Raw genomic sequence first — 27,768 nt, forward strand, 5'->3', positions numbered from 1 at the left:
GCTTGACCTGGATTTCTCTCTACATGCCAGGAAGGGGCGCATGACTTGGGCAACTGACCCGCTTCTCACATTGATTGGCTGTCGAGCAGTGAGATCAGAGGCGACGATATGCTGCTTGTTCAACGAATCAATAAACTCACTTGTGATTGGCTTTGTGTCACTGGGTGTCTGAGTAATGTGTTTGTAATGTTAACACATTTGGTAATGCTGTTCTGGGAGACGAGACGGGTGCTCTGCCAGTTTTTCTAGGATGAAGACTGGCTTTTCTTTCTTTTCTTTTTTTTAATCAATCTAATGTGCCAGTAGGTTTAATCGTTTTGGATTGTGCACTAATGCTTGGGGAAAAAAGACATCTGAAGATGATTTCTAATCCGTGTAAGTTAAGATGACATCTCTGGCTTCTAGTTGCTTGGTTTTGTAGGATTTGAGCTTAATAATGAATTATTTTTAATTACATATTTAAAAATTTTCTAAAATTAATTTTTGTTTAGCACTTTTGTATCACAGTCTTGGTTTCAAATCCACCACCTGGCCAGTTTCTGTGTGGAGTTTGCACGTTCTTCCCGTGTTTGCGTGGGTTCTCTCCAGGTACTCCGGCTTCCTCCCACAGTCCAGAGACATGCAGTTAGTGGGGTTAGGTTAATGGATGATTCTAAATGCTAAATTCCCTGTACTGCAAATTTTGAGTGTAAATGGTTGTTTGTCTCTCTGTGTAAACCCTGTGACAGGGGGCAGCCTGTCACCCCGGCAACCCTGAATTGGATAAGTGGAAGAGAGATAAATTAATTTATTATGAAATTCTGTCCTTTTTTTTTTTTACTTTTAACTATTTACTATTGTCTTCATTCCAAGGAAACAAAGCAATCTTTGTCAAAAAATGACCGATCTGTGTAAAGGTACTTTTTGTAAAAACCTTCTGTAAACTACAGTTAAAACTTTCACCACAAGATGGCAGTGTTTTAATTGAAAATGTTAGTGTAGTTGTCTACTGCACCAGAATTAAATGATTAAATGCACAGTACTGTGCAAAAGTCGTGAGCCACCCCTCATTTGATCATATTTTGCTAGGAAATGGGACATAGGTGCATTGATTTATTGAAATATGCAAATACAGAAAATAAGACAAAAACTGAGTTTATTCAATTCTAACAAGCTTGAAAGTCAATATTTGGTACGAGCACCTTTGTTCTTCAACACAGCTTGAAGACTCTTGGGCATCTTTCTTATCCTTTCTTCAAGTTGTCTTAAGGAATGGTTCTCCAGGCTTCTTGAAGGACATTGAACGCTCTTCTTTGGACATGATCTCCTCTGCTTCTGTAATGTTGAGCTTCGTGTTTTGGGGAGGCCAATCCATGACTGATAGTGATCCACTCTGTGTTTTTTCTATCCAGGCATACTTTTACTGTACTGTCAGTGTGTTTGGGAGCCGTTGCCAATGAGATGCTTTCCAGATTCTTCTGATTACTCTTTTGTGTTTATAATTCTATAATTTTAGACAACAATATGGCTGAATTAGAGCAGCGAACCATGACTGAGCTTACACCATGTTTTAGAGACAGTAGGCACTCACAGTTCTACCCCTCTCCTGATTTCCTCCATAGTGTTTATTGATTTAACCACAATTTTCAAATTTGGATTCATCACTTCATAAGACCTGTTGCCACTAACTTTCAGGTCTTGTGTAATTTGGCACACCTCGGTTTCATCCCTTGAGTTTCGTGCCTTTTTTCTACTTGAACGATTCACGGGTCAGTGTTAAGTAGCAAGGACTGGGCTGAAAATGAGTGAAGAATCAGCCAATTTCTAAAGAAGAACTTTAGCAACATTGTTCCGTTGGATATGTTCCTGATAGGTATGCACCTGTTTGATGGATACATTTTTTTCCCTGCTTTTTAAATTGAGTTTTTTAGTATTTATTTTCCTCTTTGTTCCAGAGAAATACAGAATTCCTGATAAGCAAAGTGACCACACAGTGTTTAACATCTAGCTAGCACAAAACTGCAGCTAAATATCGGCTACAGATATCTGTATTAAAATGTCACTGTGTTTGCTCACACTGATGTCACTGGGACCGACTGCTGATATTCAGTCGACCAGCTGATTTTTGACCTTTTTGTGTTACATTGTAAACATGCTTCACATTTGCTTGCCTTGCCTCCACACAGACACACACCCACCCACCTGTGGAATTTCCCTGTATAAATAGCGGTACATTCAATGTCTTCTTCTTACTGTGTAATTCGGGTGTATATATAATTCATTTCTGGAGGGATAAGTGAGCAGATGTTGTGGATTTAGTCGCCTTTGACAGAAAATGGAAGTGTTCATAGATCCATCCCTGCGCAGCCCACGGCTCAGCTGTAAGCTCCCCGAGGTGTCAGCTTGTTGTCGGAGCCAGACTGTGTAGGAGTGCCTATTTCTGTCCTTTCTCCAAGGAACCTCTCTCTCTCTCTGTGTCTCTCTCTGCCACTCGGTGCATCATAACTGAAGTCAGCGCGGTCAGCCTCTTTGCTTCTCTGCCTGTCAATGTGATCCCTCGTATGCAGCTTAGCGTGCAGACTTAAGAGCACTCGAAGGAGTCAGAGTACCTGCTAAGAGGGAGAGCCACTGATTGAGTTTGTCTGTGGTGAGAGATCAAAGCTTCAGTGCAAAATTAGTCTATATGCAAAATGTGAATCTGCAGCTGTTTAGATTGTTGCTCTGAAGCAGTGAAATGTTTTTAATTTGCAGCTTTGCAGATGTGAAGATTTCCTTGCCCTCAGTGACGACTAGACGCCACTAATACAAGTGATTAGTCATCACGCAGCGATGATATTAATTAGGTTATTTTTAAAAAGTAATATAATATAATAACTCTCTGATATTCCTCATTAATTGTGAGTGGTGTTAATCCAAAGTGGACACATTTAGGAACCGCAGGAACAAAAAAACCACATCGGCTCATAAGGATTCCTTACAAACACAAGTTTGTCCAGGATTTACAGTACTGTGATTTTTCTCCAGGCTTTCTGAAGCTCTTTCAAAGTTTTTCTCTGGTTGCTTTATCACTCATTTTCAATCCAGCTCTCGTACCTGTCCAATATCAGAGGATTTTCTTTTTGTTTGTTGAGCCACTTAACTCTGGTGGCAGTTAATGCAAATAAATAATAAATAAATGAAAATACTGACAATAAATTAGTTTAAATGAAAAAACCCCCACTGGTCTTACTTTTCTTGACAGAGTACATAATTGCGAACTTGAGCATCTTCACAGACTGATAACTTTAGCATACTGGATAAAATAAAAATGTCAAAGCTGAACTTTGGGGAGATCATCTGCAGCTGAAGGTAATGAGGTTGCAATACTCAGCTTATTGCGATTTTTAACATTTTGCAATAATATCGTATCGTGAGTGAAATACGGTAATGATATCGTATACCACTGGTAGACATATCTTTATAGTGTGTTATCAAGGTTTCTTGTTTTTAACAGTGTCAGCTTGAGCTCTGGGAAATCTTGGTCAGCATCTAAACTATTTTAAACTATTTTCTGTTTTTTTTATTGAGGGGAAAAAAGGAAATAATATGCAGTGTTTCCTTGCAGTCTTGCATTAATAGAGTAATTACTCCACCCCTGACAGAACATGAATTGTAAAAACTAGAACTACCTCTTTGCAAAAGCAGGCCTTGCAACTCACGCTCATGAGTATCCAAAAATAAAAACAAATGCCGGACTAAAAAGGACAACAAAAATAAACAGTTGGGGCTCGGAGGCGGGCAGGAGATTCTAAAGGGGCGTCAGTAGCTGCATGCAGCATTTGTACGACTCTGTCACTAATGCAGGATGTTTCGCACGCTGATGTTTACTTCACCGAGAGAAGAGTGCAGGCCGAAATGGTGTAACATCAGTGTGGAGTCAGGCTGCAGATGTCTGCTCCGATGACCTAAGGAGAGGCATTTGAGCTGAAGCTGATTTTATTTATTCCCTGCATGTGTTTCAAGACGTCTTTTAAAAGCCTTCCATTGTGTGCGTGTTTTGGGGCCGGCGAGGTCTGGCTGCCGTCGAACCATGTGAGTCACACGGCAACAATGCGATTCTCTGTCCTCTCCCCTCAGCACCGCTTCTCCTCAGAAATGAGGCTGGAATCAATAAGGTGTTTGCAGCCAGTGACCCACATTTACTGCTCTCAGATGATGAGAGGTTATCGGTAAACGAGGAATTCAAGAAATTCCTCCAGTCCTCACCGTGTTCGTGACGGATGTCGTGAACACCTGGGTGGATTTTGTTTTCTCAGCCCGTGTTAAAGGCAGCTGTGTTCTGTGTTGCAGATGTGATGGACCAGCAGAGGGCTCTGCATTCAGGTTGCCTGGTCTCAGGGGTCCGTACGCCTCCCGTTCGCCGCAACAGCAAGCTGGCCAGTCTGGGACGCATCTTCAAGCCCTGGAAGTGGAGGAAAAAGAAAAATGAGAAGCTGAAGCCCACAGGAGGTGAGTGTGACGCCGTGCGCTTCCATGGGTGGCGTTAAACGCTGAAAGCCGTAACATGCAAATAGTCCCACGTGCTCTCATTTCCTTATGTAGTCTGAGGACCGGTTTGATTAATGTTTGTGTTCATGTAGCAGTGGAGAAGAAGGCAGCTGTACGGCAGAAGAGGGATGACCTCGTCAGGAGGAACCCCGGGGAGACCGAGACAGGTGCAGAACCACAGATGAACACACGTTAGCGCACTAGCACACATATGACTCCAGGCTTTGCACGGTTCACTTGCTCAGCCGCATGAGGCCTAAACTGCCACGCAGACTCACTCCTGTCATCTCCGTGTACTGTGTGCAGAGTCAGATCTTGCTTGTGGGGGTAACAGTGAGGACCTGGACACCCCGCCTCACTCTGACGGTGAGGACAGAGACGAGGAGCCGGTGGCACCACTGGCCAACACTAATGAAGACCTGGGCAGTGATTTAGAAAGCTCAACAGGTACAGCCATGGGTTCTGTAGGTTGAAGGCTCAGGCTTTGTGTTCACCTTGTTGCTAGAACTGTTTTCTTTTTATACATGTCCTGTAACGGCCTCACAAAAGTGCTGCTTTATTGCATCAGTTGTTCAACTGCTAAACATATTCGTCACATCTCTAAGAAACCTCAGGAAAACTGTTTTAGCATCTTAGAATTTCCCAACAGTTGGTTTATAACAAATATAGAAAATACAGGAGAGTAAATAAAGGTCACGACTCAACCAGAAGTATGGCTCTTAGCTCTTAGCTAATACTGGCCCCACCAGTATCTCAGTCAGCTATATTTGCCATTATTTTGGTATATATATTAAAATTAACTGGAAATTCAAAAGAAAGGAAGAGATGAAAAACATTTCAAATATGTTATAAAAGTTTCTGCAACTTCTGTGTTGACATGTGTTCAGAAAACAAAACAAAACAAAGAAAACAAAACAACCACCTGATGCGAGTCAGAGTATAAACGAATAATCCGTGACTTGTTGTAACAGTGCAACAATTATTTTAAGCTGCGTGCTCATATTATCTTAGTAAGGGCTCATAAATAACAACACACAACAAATGTCAGAGAAATCTGTTTGTGTTTCACGCGTCTGAAAGAAAATGTAAAAACATCGGTCAGTGTTTAAATCACCAAATATGGATACAGACTCTTCCTTACTTTAGTTTCTATTTTCATCACCCGATTTAAAATAAGTGATATTGATTATAAAATGGGTTTTCCGAGTGCAGTTGAAGAAGCAGCAGCTTTTGAGCTATGTCTCCGATTGTCCACTAGGTGGAGCCAGAGGCTTCAGAAACTCACTAAACCTTTCAGCTTACCTTCGCTGTGTGCTTTCAGTACAAGATGTGACTGAAGTGGCAAAGACAGCAGGTGATCAGAGTCAGAGTGAAGATGGAGAAGATGAAAGCACCTCAATCAGTGACCCCAGCGAAGAGCAGATGCAGGGCAAAGCGGAGGGTATCGAGGGGAAGCAGGAGGCGGCGGCGACCAAGCCTCAGAGACGAGCCAGCACCCCTCCTCCACCCAGCCTGCCTGTCAAACTGCTCACCAGACTGGGCAGCTTAGAAGGTGCGTCCAGCAGGACTCACACTGATGTAAAATCAGCGTTCGGTATCTGACTCGGTGTGTTTCGCTTCTCCAGGTGCTCCTCCAGTGCCGGTGAAGAAGTCCCCGGCCACCTTACCCAGGAACTTCACTCTGCCCAAAGACCCTCATGGCTCTCTGTTGAGAGGCAGGATCTCCACACCCACCGGGTCCCCTCACCTCGGGGCATTGCACCCACAGCTGCCCCCCAGCTGCATCATTGAGGAGCTGCACCGTGCCCTGGCTACCAAACACAGACAGGACAGGTCAGGCTTGATGTGCAGCATTTCCACCACGTCTCTGTTTGTGTAGTTGCCAAAGAACACAAACAGCACTATGGTCAGTGAATGGATTTGCATTAGTCCTGTTAGACAGAAACTCCCACACCAAAAATGTAACCAATGTGGAGCAAAAAAAAAAAAGACCACAGGCGTCGTGTAAAAAGAGGAAAAGTATTTCTAAATATATTTCACGTATGGATTTTAAAGACCTGTTTTAAATGATGACCCCTTCAGAACAGAATCCAACTTATAATCAGCTTAATCTCACCAGGATCTTGTTGGGACAGTGTCTTTTTAACAAGGAGCAGCCATGTCTGACCCCCTCTGACCTTTAGGGGCAGCTGTGCTGTGTGATGATATGCTTCACGCTCGTCCTTCAGGGCACAGTGGAAGGGTTGGAGTCATATGTGAGCGTTACTCACAGACTGCAGCTGCAGGCCAACAGGCTGTTGATTAGATTTAAAGAAGCAGCCTTCTATTTGAGTTTCCCTCCCGTTAATGCTGACCCAGACAGTGTGTGCGCGTGTACAAAGATGCTAATCTTCAAGTGCTAAAAATGAATGAAATGAGGATAAAATTTGAACTTTTCTTTTATTCTAGTGCAGAAACCACCAAAATGTGAACAAGTGTTTAAAAAAACGACTGAATGGACGATTGATCGTGTTTAGTTTTCTTTAGATTTGCTTTGATGTTGGAGCTTGAACAAGGACGTGCAAGTAAATGCTTCGCAGACCTATAGTAGTATTGGTATTTTGAGTGTTTTTCAGATTGTGTTTATACTTGTGGATGTTTCATTTGCGAGTGTTGTTTTTTTTTTTTTAGATCTGTAAACCTGTTAGTGAAGCACAAAGAAACAGTGAGGGACTCCTGGTGTATTCAGAGCTTTTCACCTCTTATTTTGCCTTAGGGACCCAAACTGAAGTTTTGTGCAGTATATAATGTCTGTTTAGTGCTCTATTTTATAGTTTACAGTCACCTCATGAAGATAAATCAGTCTGTTGTTCCAGTCTCAGGATTGTAACATTGTGATGCTTTAGTTATGCGATTTCTGCCTGGGCTGTGCTACAAGCAGACACAACCGGAACTCTTTAATCACTTCAGTGACTGCTGCTCGACCACGTTCGGTGGTAAACTAACATTTCAGCTGCTCTCTGAAAGATGAGCCGTGCAGCATCTCGTCGCTCAAACACAACAATTCACAACAGCTGTAACTGACAGACATCTCACGACATGTGACCTCAGTTTCCAGATGAAGGAGGCGCGCTCGTCTCCGAAACGCCGTCCGGAGGGCCGCCTGTCTCGCACGTCCAGCACAGAGAAGGACCCGGCCGGAGAGTCCGAGAGCAAGAAGGAGTCTGACGAGAACAAGGAGAACTGGCGTCTGGATGAATACTTGAGCGACCAGGACAGCTGGAATGAGTCTGTGATCTCCGGTATGTGTGCCGACAGCCGACTTGTGGTATGATGTTTGCTTTACTGTTATCTCCCACGTTCTGTACAGAGCCCAAATCTGGGCACCCTGTCAGTGGATAATGAAGCTGCATAATCTGTGGTGATGTTTGTTTATACTCGCAGCCTGACGGAGATTTACATGGATGATGAATGGCATACTTGCTGGTGTTAAGTTTCAGCGGCCTGTCAACATCTGCTCTGGTGGCCTAATTCTTAGCTGTTCATTTGGGTCAGTGGTGCTCGGACTCCGTTAGCATGTCTGCGACTCTGGGGGAAAAAATGTTAAAATGGTGAACTGTGGAGCTCACTGGAAACTTAAATAGCACTGCCACAAAGGTTTACTCTTACCCAGAAAGGTTTAGTCGCGGAGTTAGTGATGCTAATGGGTGGTGAAGGAGATGCTGACAGAATGAAAGCAGGAAAAAAAACCCAATGAATTAAAGAGAGTCACAGCTCAGATTTAAGAATGGCAGCAGTGCACAAATCAGATATTTTTGGATACTATGAATGCCTTTTAATTGCCTGTTTTGTCAAGCAGAAACCTGTGATGTTAAAACTTAGAGCCCAAAAACTGCAGTTCTTTCAGTGGACACGTGAGGCTCAATTATAATTTGAATATTTTTGATGCCTAAAGTTAGGTTGAGTTGACACTCCTCCGCATCAAACGGAGCCATTTGAGGCCCAGGATGCCTCCTGGGCATCTTGGCTGGCTTGGGAACATCTTGGTGTCTCCTCAGAAGTGTTGGAGGAGGTGGTCAGGGGAGAGGGAAGATCTGAAACGGCAGAAAATATGCTGGGATGGACATTTGCTTTTACCAATGATTCCAGACACAAACTTGGCCTCAGGAGGTCACAAGCTAGATGAATGGGGGTTCAGGGTGAGGGTGAGGGTTCAGACGTATCCACACAGACTCGGGCTCTAATCAAATGTGTAGCTGTTGTGAGGAATGTGTGAAAGTTCAAAGGCTAATGCCTAGATGATTAGAATCAGTTTAGTAGGTTAAGCTGGAAAACTATGTGCAGCAGCTAGAAAGCCACTGTGCAGCCACTGACGTTAACTTGTGTTCAACGACGACAGGGACCCTCCCACGCAGGATGAAGAAGGAGCTGCTGGCTGTGAAGCTTCGGAACAGGCCCAGCAAGCAGGAGCTGGAGGACCGCAACATCTTCCCCGTCCGCAGCGATCAGGAGCGGCAAGAAATCCGCCAACAGATAGAGATGAAGCTGGCCAAGTGAGTCGCTGTGTGTGGAGCCAGACCAGCATCCCATCCCACCCCTGTCTGACCCCCACCCCCTCATCGTGCTCTGTCTCATGTATGTCCGTTTCATCTCTCATCATCACTGTTGACTTCACTTTGCCTGCTTGTCTGTTTCCCATATGTAAATAATAATTATAATGATTATAATAATATGAATGATAGAGGTCCTTGAACACAACACAGAGGCTTTTAATGTACATTCAGTTTGTGCCCTCTACCTGAGATGTGTAAATCTCTGCACAGTGTAAACCGCTAACAAGTACAGCAGAATATTGTTTTTACACACAACACTTTAATCACATCCGATGCAGTAAATGAGACAGAAACCATTTACAGACAAGCAGATCCACTTCCTGTGACTGTGCACAGAAAGTTCACCGTGAGGGCAGATGGTCGTCAATGAAAGGAGGGAATGGAGCTAAAATAATTATTCATACCTGCTCCAAGACAAAAAGCAAACAAATCAACTTTGTTTTTGCAAATATTTCATTGAATACAATATTTCCATTTATCAGAGCTGAAGTATAACAACATTAATCTTACATTGCTGTTAATACAAGGACGCTGGTTTTTCCCATAATTACTAGAATCCTGCTAATATATGCTCAATTGTTTGGATGAAACAGAAACAGCATCAGGCTGAGGTGGCTGTTGTCAAGCAGATCCTGCTAGAAATTCTCTGCTACTGTTCACAAATACTGTAACTACCTGTGTCAAAACTGAGCCTCTTCTATAGGGAGCTTAATGAAATGTTCCAGACATCCCAGGAATGTTAATTCTGTGGGTTACAGTTCAGCCCCTTGTGAAACTTTCCAGGAAAGGTAGTTTTCCCTCTGAAATACACCTGGTATCTCTGATGTAGCTTCACTCTGTCCTTCACACATTTTCCCATCAGGACATATAATCCAGAGGGAGACTTTTTATTATGAAAATCATCCCATTCTGTGTCTGTGCCTTCTTCAGTGTGTTTATCAGAGCATGTCAGTGAAACGTTCACTGACATTCGCTGGTGCTGGTGAGAACAGTTGGTGACAGTGAACCTAGATTGTGTTTAAAAGATGGATTTAGCCACTGTGATGTCACCTGTGGTCGCAAATTTTGAAGCCATCCTGATAACCTTCTTCCACCAACGATGTGGAAATCCAAATCCAATTAAAACCAAGACACTCAAAAAGATGCTCTGTAAAAGAGTAGAATTCTTGGAACAGAGTTTAATACACTGAATCATATGAACAGCAGGAAAAATACATACAGACATTTAGCAAGAAAATTACAAAGCAGAAAGCAAGCAAAGCAAAACCCCGGGGTGTACAGCCTTAAGCACAGACAGCAGAGCAACACAGAGACGGACAGGTAGCAGCAGCAGGAGGAAAAAGAGCTCTGGGGCGTCCTCTGGTCCCCTAATATAGGGACCAGTATCGCCGCCCCCTGCTGCTGGGTAACTTTCCCACACGCCCAGCACAGCTGCTGGGGTCAGGTAGCGGCCAAGGTCTTGGCCAAAGGCCAGTCAGGACTCTGAGTACCCCCTGCTCTGGCTTATCACAATAGGTCATGACACGGTCAAAGGTCACACATTAATCCTAATTATTAAATCTTATACAGCAAGTGGCACAATCTTATAACATATAATACATAGGTTACATGCTTTCTCATATATAAAAACACTTCAGTGTGGGTTCAAAGTATGTGTGTGTGTGCGTGTGTGTGTGTGTGTGTGTGTGATTATATCGTATGATATTGTATTGTGATGTGTTCAGGATCTCTGTTACAATGTTACTGTTTTGGTTGTGCTGCATGAAAGACGTTGAGTGTGTATTGGAGGAGGTTAGTTACCAGAGCTGGAGAGTGAGTTATTCAGGCGAACTCTCAACAGCATTAACTGCCCTGTTACTGTACCAACTTAATTAGCCTCGGTGAAGCAAAATGTCTTGTGCTTAAGACTCTACATGAAAGTTAAAATATATATGTTCAGTGCGCATAGATATATAGTGTATATAGTTACATAGTTATACATATCATACAAAAATCCACCACACACCCTTTATATATATATATATTTATTTATTTATTCATTCAAATTTTATTCAAATGTAGCCCTTTGGCTGCTGCCATGTTGTGTTTTTTCTGGCCCATAAATAACCATATTTATACAAGAGGTTGGAGTGCTGAGTTATCAGCTAACATGTGCAGCAGGGGTCCCCAATCTCAGTCCACGAGGGCCGGTGTCCCTGCAGGTTTTAGATCTCACCCTGGGTCAACACACCTGAATCACATGATTAGCTCATTACCAGGCCTCTGGAGAACTTCAAGACATGTTGAGGAGGTAATTTATCCATTTAAATCAGCTGTGATGGATCAAGGACACATCTAAAACCTGCAGGGACACCGGCCCTCGTGGACTGAGATTGGGGACCCCTGATGTGCAGGCTTGATTAGCATTTTTCAACCCCAGTATTTGCTGCTGGAACCAGACAGTCACCTAACACACTACAAGTCAACCTAACACTTTTATTTTCAGGTGTCAACAGCCTTAAACATCGAGGTGGAACCTGTTCAGTTACTCTTTTTCAGACAAATCACAGCCATTTGATCCATTGGTAGTATGGATCAAAGTAGTAGGTTGGTTGCTATTTATTCTATTTATCCCTATGATATATTTTGTTTGTGTGTGTGTGTGTGTGTGTGTGTGTTTATATATATATATATATATATATATATATATATATATATAAATATGCTTATGTTCGTACTCTCTTATTCCCCTTTATTTGGTATTCCAACTCTGTAACATGCAACTTCTGTCAGTGCTGTGCTACTGGAAACTGAATTTCCCCGGAGGAACCCACCCGAGGGATTAATGTTTTATCTAATCTAATCTAGTACTAAACTTTCATGTCATCTTTTAGTGATTACCAGTTTTATTGATTTTTTTTTTTTTATTATGCAAAATATAAAACATCTCTCCCCTTTTAAACACCCCTAACAAGTCATCATCGTCATACAAGCGCCATCACTCTTAATCAGTGTTGGGACTAACGCGTTATTAAGTAACGCGTTACAGTAACTACGTTATTATTGTGGTAACGACCACGGTAACTAGTTATTATGCCAAAATCAGGAACGCGTTACTCGTTACTGGGATTTAGATAGGCTCGTTATTCGTTACTTCGTGTGGTGGCTATCGCAGAGCTTCCACAGATTCAGTAACATTAGCAAGTGGTGGAGGCCAGCAGGTGGATGAGGGAAAGTGGAGGCAAGAGGAGAGACCCGAAGCGGCTGCCCGTCCGAGTATCAGGTGAACTGAACTTCAGGTAAGAAGTTATGACCTGCAGTCTATCTGGGTCAGATATAAACCAAGTTTAGGTGGAGTTTATTTTCGTTATGCTGACTTTTTCGTACTGCGTGCTAGCTAGCATGACGGAGTTTCTATACAGCTGTGTGGGTGCTATGTTACTGATGTTGAACTTTATTTTGTTCATACGCTTAATTATTAGAGTTGCCAACCGTGCCCTAAAAAACGGGATCGTCTCGTATTCAGAGAAAACATTATGCGTTTCGTATTGAGGTGAAAAGGAACACAGTTTGTCCCGCACTTCAGCTACAATGAAAAAGACACAAAGCTGGAGTTATTCTGTGTTTACGCTGCACAGCTGCCTCTTCTTCTCTCATTCTCCCCCCTCCCTCTCCTGTTTCTACTTCAATCATGAAACTGATCAATGATCAGCTGATCGGCTTTTCTGTCTTGTTTGTTTATCGCCCACTTTGCGCCAGAAAGAGGAAACCAGCGGATGTTGCGTTAAACAAGAGCAGCACGTTTAAGCTTGATCAGCTGTTGTTAGAATTTATTTAATATTAATTTCTAGTAGCAGCTGATGTTTGCTGGAGCCACAGCTGTAAAGCTGCTGGTCATGATATCGGTTTGGATATGTGGTGAGAGGGAAACATGAAGATGAAACCAGGAGATGTCCTTACTGAATCATCAGAGCTGAACAGGTGATGGAGAAACAGGTTTACCTTTTAGGTCACATGAATGAGTTGACGTTATGAACGGTTTCTGAGAGACAAATAACACCAGGATCCTTTTCTAAGTAGCTGACAGCTGGTAACTGTGCAGGGGCGGATCTAGCAAAGTGATGCCAGGGGGCCAGGTAGGGCATTAACAGGGAAAGGGGGGCACAAAGAAATACTTTTCATTCTTATTCTCATTTAAAATGTCTAGCTTTTAATAAATAATTATCTGAGTCTTACAACAAACAATTGATAGATTGATACATATATACCATCAAGACAGTGTACATCACTGTCACAACAGCGTTTGTTTTCATTCAAAGGCTTTTTGATTTTTCCTATAATGGCGGGCTGGTCTGTAGTGAAAATGCCCGGGTCGATTTTTTTGTCCCAGTCCAGCCCTGAATGCAGCGCATCTGCAGTCTGGTGTTACCTACATCTTCCTATTCAGAAGGCAGAATTTCTGAGTTCTGAGTACAATCAAAAGCACCACGACTGCAGTTTTTGTGTTGGATGTAAAAAGCGCACATGACGCTGTGACGTAGGCTAGAATCATGGCGGCAGTCGACGATGGTCCAGGCGTGGGATTTCTCTCGTGGAAATATGCACATTATTTTTTCCTTTCTGTTGGTAGGTGGCACAGTGCACTTGTGGCAAGTAAGCAAGCTAGAAGACTGGCAGTCTGGCTGGGTATCCAGTTACGGAAGCAACACATTAACAAGAGAAGTCTGAGTAAAACCAAAGTTACTTTCCCCAGTAACTAGTTACTTTTAAAGTAACGAGTAACTTGAAGTAACTGAGTTACTTTTGATGGAAGTAACTAGTAATGTAACTAAGTTACTAATTTAAAGTAACTTACCCAACACTGCTCTTAATACACCTGAAAATTAAAAATCAGCCATGATAATTGATTGAACCTAACATTGAATGTGTTTGTCGCCACTTGTCTCCTAAAACAATCAATCTGAGCTAAATGGCACTGGGATCCAGAATTTTATGAGTCTTTTCCCAACATTCCTGCACCTCTGTACATGAACCTTCTCCTCATTTTATACATCTGTGATGATCTTGGATCACTTTGACATATATCACGCCAAGTGTACCAGCCATCCACATCATGCAGATACAGTCGCCTAAAGAAATGGTGTAATGCCTCCATAACCATGCTCACAACAGCTCATCAGCGCAGCGTTGTCCTAGTACACTATGTTGCGTGTAGTTCCATGTAAATAGTGCAGTCGATTTTAACAGCCCTGCCATGAGTCCTATCTTTATAAAGCTCATTCATTTTTGTTGTAATGAATTTTATGCAATGGAAATATATTTTGTATTATGTAGGAAAAAGAAAAGAAAAAAAGACAGATTTCAATGAGAGTATACGTGAGCAGGCAGAACGAATGCCAGGTTATTTGAGAGTTTCTGTGCTAACGTGGGTTTTGGTTCTTATAGCGCTTTTCTAATGAGTATTGAGCAATAAGTGATTTTTGCTACAAGCCCCATTCACCCAGTCATAGACCCACATTCATACAAGCACTTTTTTCCTATACCTAAGCAAACACTAACACTCCGGTGGATGCATCGGGGTTCAGTAGAGTGGACTAGCCGGGGTATCGATCGACCAACCTTCTCCTTGATAGGACTTCCTCCTGACCCAGAGCCGCCCCAGCTGTTTTCCACATCAGCTGTGTGTATGTTGAAATAGGAGAGATTGTTGTTGCTCACCTTTGCTTGGATGTGGCTTTCTGGAATGTGGAACAGGATTTTCTGAAAGGCAGAGCAGAAAGGCCATGCAGATCATAATAGTATTTGTCATGTTATATAAAAGGCTGTTACTACGGTGGCTTTAATAGGATTATAGTAACAATCAAATTAGATTTTCTTTTTTTTTTGTGTGAATAATACAGCGACGGTGTTCTGGTAGGCTTATGCAGCGTACAAAATTGCTCCGAATTGAGAAGGAAAGTTCATATTTCTCAGAGTCCCCAAAATAAATGAGTTCTTTGGAACACTTTCATACCACGGTGAGATCAAGTGTGGGCGTTGGACAGTAACAGAGGCTCTCTCCATAGTGAGCGACTCCGACTTTGAGGTCTCACACAGAGTCGATGCTGATTTTAGAGCTGTTTGCACTTTTCTCTCAGAGGACTATTAACACATTGAGTTGTTTTTCATACCTTTGTTGATACGGGCAGCTGTGATAATAGCCTGTTAGCAAAGTGTTCACACCTCACTTGTGCTTCCGAAGCTGCTAAGTGCTTTAATTCAACGTTGACCTGCTTTCAGCGAGCTGAAATAGAAGCTATTGTTCTCAGAGAGTGACAAACAAGTGCAAGTTTCTAATTAGCTTTTTCAAATGCATCGCTACGGCTCTCAGCTCAGAAGACTGAATTACAGTAAACGTGTTTTCTCAGCTGAACAGCTTCAAATCATGTTGCAGTGCAGAATACTGTGACATTTTCTTCAGTGATAGCTTATTATATGTGCATATGAAAGCCTCTAAATAATGCAATAGTTAATAAAGCACCTGCGTTATACTGTAATGCTGTTTGCTTTTGTTGAACAGGTTCCTTTAAGAGGAGTCTACTGCTGTAATCAGTCAGTTTGTAGTAACCATGGGTCGGACCTCTGTGTGTAATGTGTAATATGCATTGTGATGATGATGATGCAGAGAATCCTGCCGCCTTACAGGTCCTCTCAGCTCTATGGAGAGTTTCAGCTTCTTTGAGGTCTTTGTTTTGATTTTATGCATATTTCTCAGCAGAACAAAGAAACCGCTGAAAGGAGGCTTTAATTGTACTTCAGATAAATGCCTCTGCTGTTCTGTGCTTGCTGCATACAGTGGCTTAGCTGTGTTTCATAACGAGGTTGTTGTATGTTCCTCTATGAGATGATCGGGAATCTTTGTGGTTGCAGTTTCACTTGATTTGTAATGCTACAATCCAACAAATTTCTCTTAAAAGCACTTGTTTACTTTACTGAATGTAACACTGTGCTGTTATAGACTGACTATAAGGACTGTTCAGTTCCCATGCCACATTCTTGGCTTTCTATGAGAAAGACTAAGACTAAATCACTGGAGGTTCATCTCTGGAGGATATGAGAGACACTGTGGTGATTCTCACTGTGGAGTCTGCCCGTGAACCAAACCACAGACAATAAATGGGAAGTTAAGCGGCGGATACCAGTGTGACTCTAGTGTGTCCAAAGTGTTGTTGGAGCTATTTTTTTAACAGAGTCAGGTGGTTTCCTTCATTGGGTCGTTCATGTTCACACAGATGGTTTTTTAATCTCAGGTTAAATAAGGATCACGATTGGATTAAAATGTTGAATAAGCAGTAAAATGTTGTTTGTCATACATGAGGGGCATTTCAAGTCTTATACAATAAAGATGCTTTCTAAATATGAATACTTCATACTTTAAACCAGTGTTTCCCAACTACTGTGCCGCAGCCCATAGGTGTGCCGTGAGAAATGATCAGTTGTGCCGTGGAAGATTACCTGGTTCCACCTGATTAGTACTCTAAGTGATCGGCGTGAGTAACGCGCAGAACAATTACATACCTGCTCTAATTAAATGGGTTGTCAACTGCCAGTAAAACAGAAGAAGACGAAGAAGAACTTGCATAATAGTCATGCTGTGAGACGACGCAGCGTGTAACAGCAATAGATAAATATTCTAAAAGAAAAAGTAGTCAGTCTGACCTGGGTCTTGGAGAAAATTCAGACCCAGATGAAGGCCCTAGCATGAGTAGTGGTCAGAAGGAAGCAAAAAAGGTGTACCGGGGTCAGACGAGCCAATTCCGCTATGCCTGGTGCGTGGGAACATTTTTGTTTGGTGTTGTGCCGTGTGACTTTTCTAATGGGAAATATGTGCCGTGCCTCTAAAAGGTTGGGAAACACAGCTGTAAAGTATGATCTGGATGTGTTGCATTATATCCCATTGTATAATATAATGTGTTTAGGGGCTTAAAGGTAGTCTGTTGGATTGACGTCTGGTGACTGTGGAGGGTATTTGAGTACAGAGAACTCACTGTCATGTCAGGAGATAGCTGCACTGTGGTCATAAAGGGATGGATGGCAACAATACTGTGTGGAGCTTAATGTGGAGAAGATATCCCCTACACCATTACACAATCACCAACCATGAACCATTGATACAGGGCAGGATGGATCCATCCTGTCATGTTGTTTGTGCCAAGTTCTGACCCAGCCATCTGAATGTTTCTCTAGAAGTGGTCATTAGACTAACAGTCAAGTGGCTTTTGCAACTGAAACGTCACATGGAGTCAGTGAACTCTCTTGATGTCCTGGATGTAATTTCCTTCGGTATCCAAACACATCAGAGGTCAGAGCAGTTAATGAGAGAGATGAAGAGTCTGAGCTGAGAGAGAGGTGCTTTCCATTCCCGTCTCAGTGTGGTGAGACGGGAAACAAGGCGCTGAGTGTTTGATGAAGCCTAATTAATTTACAGCTAAGCCTTTTGCTCCCTGCTTTGTAACTTAACTGTGAGAGATGAGTAAAGCAGGGAGACATTCAGACAGGCTAAATAATGCTTCTCATTAGCTCCTTTGAACCTGGCATCAGGCTTCTCCATGTGCCTTTTCCCTGCGCTTTCACCAGAGGCATTTCACAGCTGCGTGCTAGTCTGGATAGGCACCGTTCCTATGCCTGCATGCAGTATACGTGACATTATCACAAACCCAAACTAGTTCCAAGCACGCCTCCTTCCATGTGCACAGACACATTTCAGCAAGTAACTGCAAAATAGAAAAAAAAAAAGGCTTCATGGACTTTTTGCCCCTAAACTTTCTGTGGTCTTTATTCTGCAGGGGGCAGTACAGTGAGACCCAGCTTGACCCCAAGCAACACTTATATAAAGTCAACTCCTGATCACTCTTGCATAATGAAAACAGAAAGCGATCAATTGTGTGTCATAAGTGCACAGTGTAACAGTGGGGCTCTGGGTATGAACAGTGTGTGCACTGTGTTAGGTAAGGACAGAGGTCAGCTGCTCTGTTGTGAGCCAAGTTCCCTGCTGATAAAACCCAGTTCACTGTGTGCTACATTACTGCAGCGATTAGTTTTGTGACTGCAGCTCTATACAGCATAAAAACATCCACGTACACCAAAGGTACTAAATTATGTTTCTGAACCAAGCAGCAACCTGTAGCCAAGTTCAGTTCATCCAGAAGTTTCCTTAGACTGTCATGTTAAAATGCTTCTCTTTATAGTAGGAATAGGCTGTTTACACTCTTAATTCCTAATAATTTCTCATTGGTACATTTTATTGTAACTAACCTGTTGTACTTGTATTAGGGCTTAAGTTACGCATGACTGTGGAGTGGGGAAATTTATGCCGTAGTGGTGTCTGAAACCCCAAACTGTAACCTACAGCTGAACCCTCGAAGTGTAACTACACCTCAGTCGACGCCGCACGCATCTGCTGTGATTCGCCTGTTCAGCGCCCTCGATTCCTCCTGCGCAGATACTTTTTCACCACCTTTTTTTAATTTATCAGTATAACAATCGTCCTGTCAGCATAAGGAATAATAACCGATAAAATGTTAATATGAGCACCTTGAGGCAACTGTTGTTGTGATGTAAATAAAATTGAATTGAATTGAATTGAATTGAAAGGAAACACAAATATAACAGTTGGAGTAGACGTGAGGGGAATATACGAAAAACTAACCCCGAGAAAGAGCGGGGAAAAACCTCCCAGCATTTTATTAATTTCTATCATGGCTGGCATAGCTATAAACACTCAGAGCAGCCACATAGTATATACACATAATGAACCGGCAGTGCCTTAAATGACGTCACCACTTATGTAGGTTACATCAGCAGGCCCTACAAAGCTTCCCTGCAGAAGTCAGGCCTTAATAGAAGCATACCCTGATAGCTGATAACTTAGCAGTTCAAACCCTCATCTATCTCAACTAGTTCTGGCTGAGCAAAACTAACAAGTTGATGACCATGAAAATGAAATTGCACCTTTAATTTGCAATGTGCAAAAACCAGTGGGTGACATCACAATTGGCTACATCCATCTTTTATATACAGTTTATGATTCAAACGAGACATTGAGCCAAAAGCAGGCATAGTAAAGTACATTGTGTCATTTCATACAAAGAGCCAACTGGGTGTAAAGCCTTCTTTTTCAGATGTGCAAAAGTTATCTGCTTGTAAAAATCTGCAGTTGAATTATACTGACATGAAGATCAGAGAGCTGGCTGTGACCTCAAAACAGATCATCCATAAAAAAAGAGTCAAAGCGCAGGAAGTGCACGTATCAAGAAGGAAGGGGAATCCACTGGTGGACTTGGAAAAATAAATAGAGCACAAGACGATGACAGAAAAATCCTTTGAGCTGTGAAGACAGACACCAAAACAGTGACTTCACTGCCAGTCTGTAGAGCTGTTGTGGTATGTGTCACAGTTCACAGGTTTTAGAAGACTTAAGCAGCAAAATTTCAGAAAATATCAAAAGATGTGCAGCTTGAGGTCGAGCAGAGCGAGTCCAACTCACAACGCAGAATTTGCCGAACATTAGAGGAAAGCTTTATGTAGGTGCCGTCATCCAGAGTCCATCAGATATACATGTTATTTTGCTGCTTTTGGGACTAGCTGTCTGAGCCTAACGGCAGCATTTAGAGGCGTACTCATGTATTGTGTCTGCTTATGTACAGAGGATTTCTCTGATCTCAGTGGCTGACCTCTGATTTACAGCCAGACAGTGATTTAACACATACCAATGCAACCTCAGCTTTTATCAGTGACAAACCCTGGAAGGTCTTACACAACTGCAGTAACAAACAGCCAATAAAGGAAGCTGCTTTAAGGTAAAAAGAGAAGCACTTTCCCCAAAGATGATACTGCTTGCTTAAGCAGTGTCATATTCATGGTCGAGTGCGCTCTGCATGCCCGTCTGCCTGCAGAGAGCTCTGTTGTCCGATGGAGGCAGTGTAGAAAGTAGCCGGACTGTAGGCCATGCTCGCTTGTGCTGTTGTTCTGTCATCCAGCCGCACAGGAGAGCAAAGTTATAACATTCAAATAGCTAAAGTGAGACTTGAGTGTTAAAAACAGTGGAAGCACTGTCTGCACCCTGGCTGAAATGTCCCTTTATCATGACTTGATTGAGGTAATCTTCAATTTCAGATGGACTGTTCTGTGCAACAAGTGTCCCATCCAAGCCATAAAGTGCCTGCAGAGTTTTGTGTTTGCAGGCTTTCTCACAGGCGCTGCCTCACTCAGCTCTGACCCACCCTGGCTGGTCAACAAGACTCATCCACATGAACTGAGTCAGGTCTGCGGACAGCTGAGGCGTGCCATTGTTTAGGTTAACAGAACCTTATGTTTGTCTGCGAGCGTCTCCGTCCTGCTGACCACGGGCTTCTGGCACAGGACGTGATGAGTCTCTCCCTCCCAGCAGCGGTAAACAAACGCTGATTCGGCCTCTCCCGTGCCTGCTCTCGAAACACCCATCCTGCACTGGTGATTGTGTCCGCGATGAGTGAATCACACTTAATGTGTCGCATTGAGTGATTCGTGCTGAATCAAACAGATCTGTGTTTGTGGAGGTGGCTGAGCACTGTGTGTCCTGGTTGAAGCTGTGAAGGGCCTTGGGAGGCACAGCTGTTTGTGCAACATCAGGAACAGAACAGCCTTCATTAGGGACAGAGAACAATCAGTTGTTCTCACCTTGAGTCATCTGCAGGGCAGCAGCACACATGACAGACAGCTGCACGTTACCCTGAGCTGATCCAGTCAACATTTTAAAGTGGCTTTGTCCTGAATTTAAATGTGATTTTTAGATATTTTTTTTTTCAAATTGTTTTTATAAAGTAGGTTTTGTTTGTGTAAAAAGGGACGTATCCTAGAAGTCGACACTGCATTTTCAGAAATACAATACAGTACGGATGTAAGGAGTAAGGAGGTGCTGGGGAACTGCCCCACACGTTGACAGGTTTGAGAAGCACATTATTTAGAATAATAATATAGATGAAGCCGAGGTGATAGCAACGTGCTAAGCTGTTTGCAGAGAGAGTTTAATGGTTTCATCAGTATTTACAACAGAGACAGAAGTTTGAATTATCTACAATCCTGCAGTTTTGGCATGTTTATGGTCTAAATACTAGAGGCTCAGCCAGGACGGCAATGTAGCCTTAAAACTACGTCACGATATTTCATGGAAATTTGTGATAACAGTATTTCACACGATATTAAAAATAAATCTGGAACATTTTATCATGATTGCAGCGTGCAAGCAGCAGCATTTAATAGTGCTAACAGTGAAAAATGAAACAACATAAAAGATCTTTTGATTCAACTTTTCAGTCAGCTGCATGTGACAGACTACCTGATGAACGTGACTCTTTAGAAACAAGGTTCCAGCAGCATCGTTGTAGTGTAATAGCAGGGACACAGCATTATATAGTGACACTGCAAAGGTCAAACGTTAGTAAAAAAGGAGCCTAGTTAGTGTTTTCCCTGGAAATAGTTTTATTTTAACCACAGTAAAGTAACCATGGATTTCTTTTTACCTGGAATGCTGCGTCTTGGATCGAGCTTTCTAATCAGTCGATCGAAGCCCTACTTTTCTGCTGTTACGTACAGGCCAAACAATATGTCCTGATATATGAAGTGAAAATGGCGAGTGCTCCAGCGAGGACTACTCGCCATTTTCACTCCACAAATAGTGACGAAGTTTAACTGCAAAATGACTTAGGCACTCGCCAGCTTTGCTTTAATATAGGAATATATCTAGAATGCAGTCAGTTAGCAACCAGCTGAGTTGAGGCCCCTGCTGCAAACAGTTGCAGACCAGTTGCACTTATTGGCGCAGACTGACTCAGATTGGCTGTGATTTGTTGGCAGGCTGTGTTTACAAATGAAACTGCAAGTATTTGCAAACCTTTACCACTCTGTCTGATAGTGATTGCCTTCAGATTGTAATTGTTTGGAGACGGGTTGCTTCATTGGTCTCTTTGCGATCAAAAGTGGTCACCCAGAAGTTGGAGTTGAAGGCAGCTGCTTGCTGTCAGTTACTGAATGCAATCACCAGGCAACCGTTGAGGTTTTTGGGGTTTTTTTTCCCCATAGCTGTTCTATTTTTACTCTAGTGTGATAGAACCATGAATTGCCATTGGAGGCTGACACACTGCTCTAAGACTTGTTTGGGTTTGTGTTGTTGTTGTGTGTGCTAGGAAATGTAAATGCATGATGTAGCTATAGCAGTCGTATTGTGACACTTTTTTTATCACTTAAAAATTTCCACCCTAGTGAAGAAATTCAGAGCGCTTTGGCAAAACCAGACTGATTCCTCGTGTCAGATTCTTTAGGAAACACTGTGCACGCTGTTATTGGGAAGTATTCAGGTTGGATTAATGTGTCTAGATATCAGAAACCTATCTGTAGCCATTGCTGTGTTAAAAATATAGTTTTCATCAACTACACATCTGCCCAGGTGTGCTGGTGACAACACCAGGTTCCGTAGTTTATCAGGGTTTGTCCTACATGCAAACAATTCAAGATTTCCCCACAGATGTTGGTGCCTTGCCCCCCCAAAAAAGTTTTGTACTCCCATTGCATTTGTGTTTAATTGTGTATTACCCGTTCTTTTGCTAGTCCACTACCTTGCAGTGTAGTGCAGATTCTTCTTTGTGTGTACTCACAGTTGATTTTAGCATTTGTCCACACACTGCTGTTCTCTGTGTCGCCCTCCTTAGGCTTTACTTGCAGCACTTTGGATTCTCCTGCTCTGATTGTGACGCTGTTGCTGAATTTTGCTTGGCAACCGATGCAAAAGACACGCGCAAATCTGATTTGAATAGCATGAGCATCAGGGCTGAAATGCAGTGTAATCTAACTGGAGTCGCATTAAACCACCTCAAGATGTTAATATTTTTTAAAATATAAATTTTATAGCTACTTTGTACATATATACATTGACAAATGCTGTAAGATTAAACAAATAGCAGGCTGCAGAACTTATGTCAGTAATCTAACTTGGTGTTTGAATGTTTCCTACCAAAATGCAAGTCATCACTGATATATTGTTTTCACACCAGCTTCGTAAACAGGCAGAGTGTAAAGCAGATCCAAGCAGTAGAAATGGTGCAACTTTGAGTCACCTATCTGTGGGAGAAAACGGATAGACCCGGGGATTCCCGAAATAGTTCCTCCCACTTCACAGCTCTGTTCCTTTACACATATGCTTTTTGGAGGAATGCATTAACTACATTATGGACGTTTCAATCCAGTTAAGAAACTCTGCATTGCTGTTAAGCATCATAGTAATTACCAGAAGGCTCATTAAGTCACAAAACAGTGTCAGACTGACAACCCTGAATCAGGATTGTTGTCTTTAAAGACAGTCAGCACATAATGTGTGAGAGCATTGTTGTATTTTCATGTTTTCTGTGATGCAACACATGCACTGATATTCACCGAAGCGCACAGACCATGTTGCATTGATTTGCATTACTTAAGCACGGCGCTCTGCAGCAGAATGCAGAGAAGCAGGCTGGCCCAGGATAGCAGAAGGGAACCCTCTCTTTCTAAATTTAGCTCTCAGTGGCGAAATGGTGCAGCGGCACCCATAATCAATGGCCTGTCTACGTCAGAGCCCAGCTTCCCTTTCCTTTAACCCGGGCCCCGCAGATAAATAGATTGTGCTTTCTCTGCTGGTCATTTCTCTCTGATCAAACTGACACCGTTGCCCTCTGTGTTGTTCTATTTTTGGAGAGCAGACCACAGTTTACTGCATGACCTGCACCTCTGTCCTGTGTCCTGTGCAGGCTTTTATGCGGGCACCCTCAGCCTGTGCCCTCAGCTGAGGACATCATTGCTTACATAAATGTGACGCTGTAAACACTTCTTTTATCATACTGCTGAGATTGTGCTGCAGCCCTTCTGCAGACCGTGTAAGGTCATGAGAGGGTAGTGATCATGCATCTGATGACTTAATAAAAAGTGCCTGAAGCGTCAGTGACCTGAATTCCCTGCGGAAGTGTTTTGCTGCTTTTAGTTTTGCTACTTAGAGTTTTTACATCCATTGTTTGTTTGTGTGTACCTGTGATGTGACTGGAACTGGAGCTGACCATGCAGGAAAAGGCAGTAATGTATATGTGCACAATAATGTTCATGGGGGGTGAACAGATGGACTCCGTTCATCTGCCTAATCCAGATGTGAAAACAGAGGGGTGGATCTCACTGAGAACCACTGCACAGATGCACAGATATGTTAGTAACTTACCCATCACAGGTTCCTACCTTTAAACCATACTCTGCTTTATTTACTCTGTGGAGCTTTGATCCGGCTCCTCCAATACAATCCAGATATTAGAACCATTTTTCTTATTCATTCAATATATTGATTAGACTTGTACTTTGATTATATTTTTTTATTTTTAATAAAGATGATTTACTATTAGCAAAAACACGTATTTAGCACTCTGTATCACTCTAAACATAAAAGGCTGGAAGTTCTTTTACCCTCTGTGTGGGATTGCAGGTCTAATAATCAGAAGGTTGGTGGTTTGATACCAAGTTGCTGTGAATGTGTGTGTGTGTGTGTGTGTGTGTGTGTGTGTGTGTGTGTGAATGTTAAATAGCACTTAGTTAGGCATAGAAAAAAAATTGTGTGAATTTGTACAGTAAAGCGGCATGTGTGTGTATCTTTAAGCAGGTTGTGGTCTGATGTTGTCTGATGCGTTAAAGCTGGTGGTAGATTTGTAGCACTTGCCTGTTGATTTGTTTTTTTTCATTAGCTAGACAGCTAAGTGTTTGAAAACTATCCGTCTGTAATTAATAGCACTGCTACTTTCGGTTGCTCCCTTGTCACAAGGGGTTGCCACAGCGGCATGTTTGATTTGTCACAGTTTTACACCGGATGCAACCTCAGAGGGGATTTGTGTCTCCAGCTGGAATCGATAAGAAAATGCCTTCCTGCTGCAATGAGTTCGAACACATGTCATTTACTGTGTTGAGATCCAAAGGTCAAAGAACACAAACCACTATCTGAAACAACAGACTGACCCCATCACTGTTGGATGCTCTCGCCTTCCTGACTTCCAGGGTTCAGTATAGACATGTACAACTAGTTAAACTATCAAGATGAGCTGACATAACAAGATTATATCAATGAATGTGACTGCTTCTTATAAAAACATTTCTTGTCTTTGCAATTCAAATTTGTGCTGAAGTAATTTAGCACAGCAGTATTAACCTCCTCAGCCATGCTCATTAGCTCAGCTAACAGGATTATTTCTGCTGCGGGGTCATCCTCAGTGAAAATGTCTGTGGAGATAAAACTCCACTCAGCACGCCTGCTCTCTTTGGGGTATTTCAAATTAAGAGTTATGCTAAAGGAAGAGGAAGGCAGAAGGAAGGAAGACACAGCAGTAGCAGTGATGGTGATGGTGATGGTGACAGGAGCCCACTCAGTATTTGCCTCCTTCTGCAGAGCCACAGAGGAACCAATAATTGGGTATTTGTGGCACAGAGACCAATATCTGCTGACACCACATCTCACTGTGTGAAGTAGGATGGAGTAACTAAGCACAGCTGCTGTGCGGAACTGCTATAAATAACTCAGAGCTGCACTGGCCACACAGCAGCTGACTGCAAGACAACAGTGTTATCATTCAGGAATCCCAGTGCTGGGAGTTTCAAGTACACCTCATTTCCACAGTGTATTTATTATCTATCTGTGATCACTTTAGTGGGCAATCATTACACTCGGACAGAGCTACAGTCCACAAAGTGAAGAAAGACAAGCGTTCGAGTGCCAGAGCTAAGAGAGCTGGGCTTAATTTAATCATTCCACTGACATAAAAGGATTTCCTTTCAAATTATATCACCATGTGCTGCATTTGACACAATAGCAGTTTCCAGGCAACCAAGCCTGTCAGATGGCAGCAGGCTGCTCTTCCTTGGAGCTGAGAATACTTTCAGTTTTATAATCTGTTTCAGCCGACATGAAATATTAATGATTGCTTTCTTTGGGTTTCCCCCTCACTCCTTTTCTTTTTTTTTTTCTGCCCTGCAGGCAAGAAAAGAAAGTTTGCTTGGCAAAAAGATTACTTTCATAGATACAGAAGTGTGTGAGTCTTGAGGACTTTCACAGCAGAGAAGAGTGCAGTCGACAAAAGCAAGGCCTGCTGCTTTGTTGTGCAGTGTACGTGATGCAAAAAAATTTCCAGCAGTTCCAAATGTCCAAACCTCAGGAGAGAAAAATAACATGAGAATCTCATGCAACATAATAACTGCTAATAATAAGTGTGACCAATCACTCTTCTTTTATCTGCTCTTATCTTGTTTGGGACTGTTTGACCTGCAAAAGATAAGATGTTTTATTCACTGGAGCGAATTTTCTGCTGAACTGTGCAGGCAATGTCATCAAGTGTCCTTTGTCCTCCAGAACTGTCCTTGTTCGTGTATAGAAATCACATGATGCTATAGTTGTTTTTGTAACAAGCTGTTTCATATTTAAACAGCAAGCTGTTTTTATGTCATGACATGAATTTCTTGTTAATATTATCATAACACAAAACTGCATGTATGATTGAAGTAAGTGAGGATTCAGTCAAAGCCTAAATAGAGGAGGGCACCAAAGAGGTGTAAAGACTGTGAATTACAATAATACCTTTTAAAAAGTGTCTAACATTAGCTAGCCACATGTTGTCGTCATAATAGTAAAGCATACAAAGGTGTAGAAGCAAAATGAAGGGAGCGAAAATGTTATAGCAAAAACTTTAAAGTTTGCAAAACAGCTTCTTAAAAAAAAGTGAATTTGCATAGAATTCAGACTCTGCAGCAACATGTGGACGTTGGGCCAAAATAGACGTTGCATTCTTGAGTCACTCGATTGATTCAATGACTCTACGTCTCTTTGTTTGGCAGAAGTCTGTAAGTTTTGGATATTGGCTACAACCTGTTATGGCGGAGTTCCAGAAATTCCTCTATGCAGGAATAACCCTGACTGTTTCATCAGTTGTGTGTGCAGAGAATATTGTAGCAGGTGTTATGGTGCCCATGCGTCCAGTCAGCACAGAGCACTCAAGGAATTTAGACAACAAACAGCCTTATTTCTACACTGCACAGAGAAATGACAAACTAAACAAGAACCCGTGTGATCTACCGGAGGCTGGCCTGCGTGGTGAAGCACACTCTACACAGAAACTCAGGGTTTCCTGATGATAATAATAATAACTTTATTTGTGTAGCAGTTTTTAAAGCACACAGTTATCAAGTGCTTCACAGTTTAGATGAAAACATACATGGCGTGTACCTTACATTTGTTTCTACGTGCATACTTCCATACATACATTAGATGTGAACTCTAGCCAGCAAATAATGTGGGAAACATGAAGGAAAAATGACCTGTTTAAAGAAAGCACTGAGGAAGGCTGTTCTAAAATATAGATGCAACAGCCTCACGGTGTAGAACAATCAAAAGACTCAGATCTGATGGTTGGAGATAAATAAGGTGTAGAATAAGATCTCAGCGGGAGCCTGGATTCATAGCAGATGAATTTATCTTGATGGCAAGGAGTCTGATGTAATAACTGACCTCTGTAGACACGACAGCAGGAGTAAACACAAGATCCTCATTGTTGACAGGATTGAGAATGAGGCCATTTTACAGCATCCAATTAGTAATAGCAATAAAGCATTCACTAAGGTAGGAGAG

General features: G+C 42.3%; 1 protein-coding gene across 4 annotated transcripts in view; it reads left to right on the top strand.

The window, feature by feature from the left end:
* Positions 1–27,768, top strand: part of phactr3b (phosphatase and actin regulator 3b) — a 74,678-nt gene that overhangs the window by 18,731 nt on the left and 28,179 nt on the right. For 2 of the 4 annotated variants that reach the window (XM_005450109.4, XM_005450112.4), the window contains exons 2-8: positions 4,309–4,467; positions 4,599–4,673; positions 4,813–4,953; positions 5,828–6,058; positions 6,132–6,339; positions 7,597–7,787; positions 8,885–9,038. In XM_005450109.4, the coding sequence (XP_005450166.1) occupies positions 4,309–4,467; positions 4,599–4,673; positions 4,813–4,953; positions 5,828–6,058; positions 6,132–6,339; positions 7,597–7,787; positions 8,885–9,038 (1,159 nt within the window). Of the gene's footprint in view, positions 1–344; positions 376–4,308; positions 4,468–4,598; positions 4,674–4,812; positions 4,954–5,827; positions 6,059–6,131; positions 6,340–7,596; positions 7,788–8,884; positions 9,039–27,768 lie in introns of those variants that run through there. The other 2 variants (XM_025907505.1, XM_005450110.4) reach the window with 2 other exon arrangements.

The sequence above is a fragment of the Oreochromis niloticus genome, linkage group LG5, assembly GCF_001858045.2.
Source record: "Oreochromis niloticus isolate F11D_XX linkage group LG5, O_niloticus_UMD_NMBU, whole genome shotgun sequence".
Lineage (NCBI taxonomy): Eukaryota > Metazoa > Chordata > Actinopteri > Cichliformes > Cichlidae > Oreochromis > Oreochromis niloticus.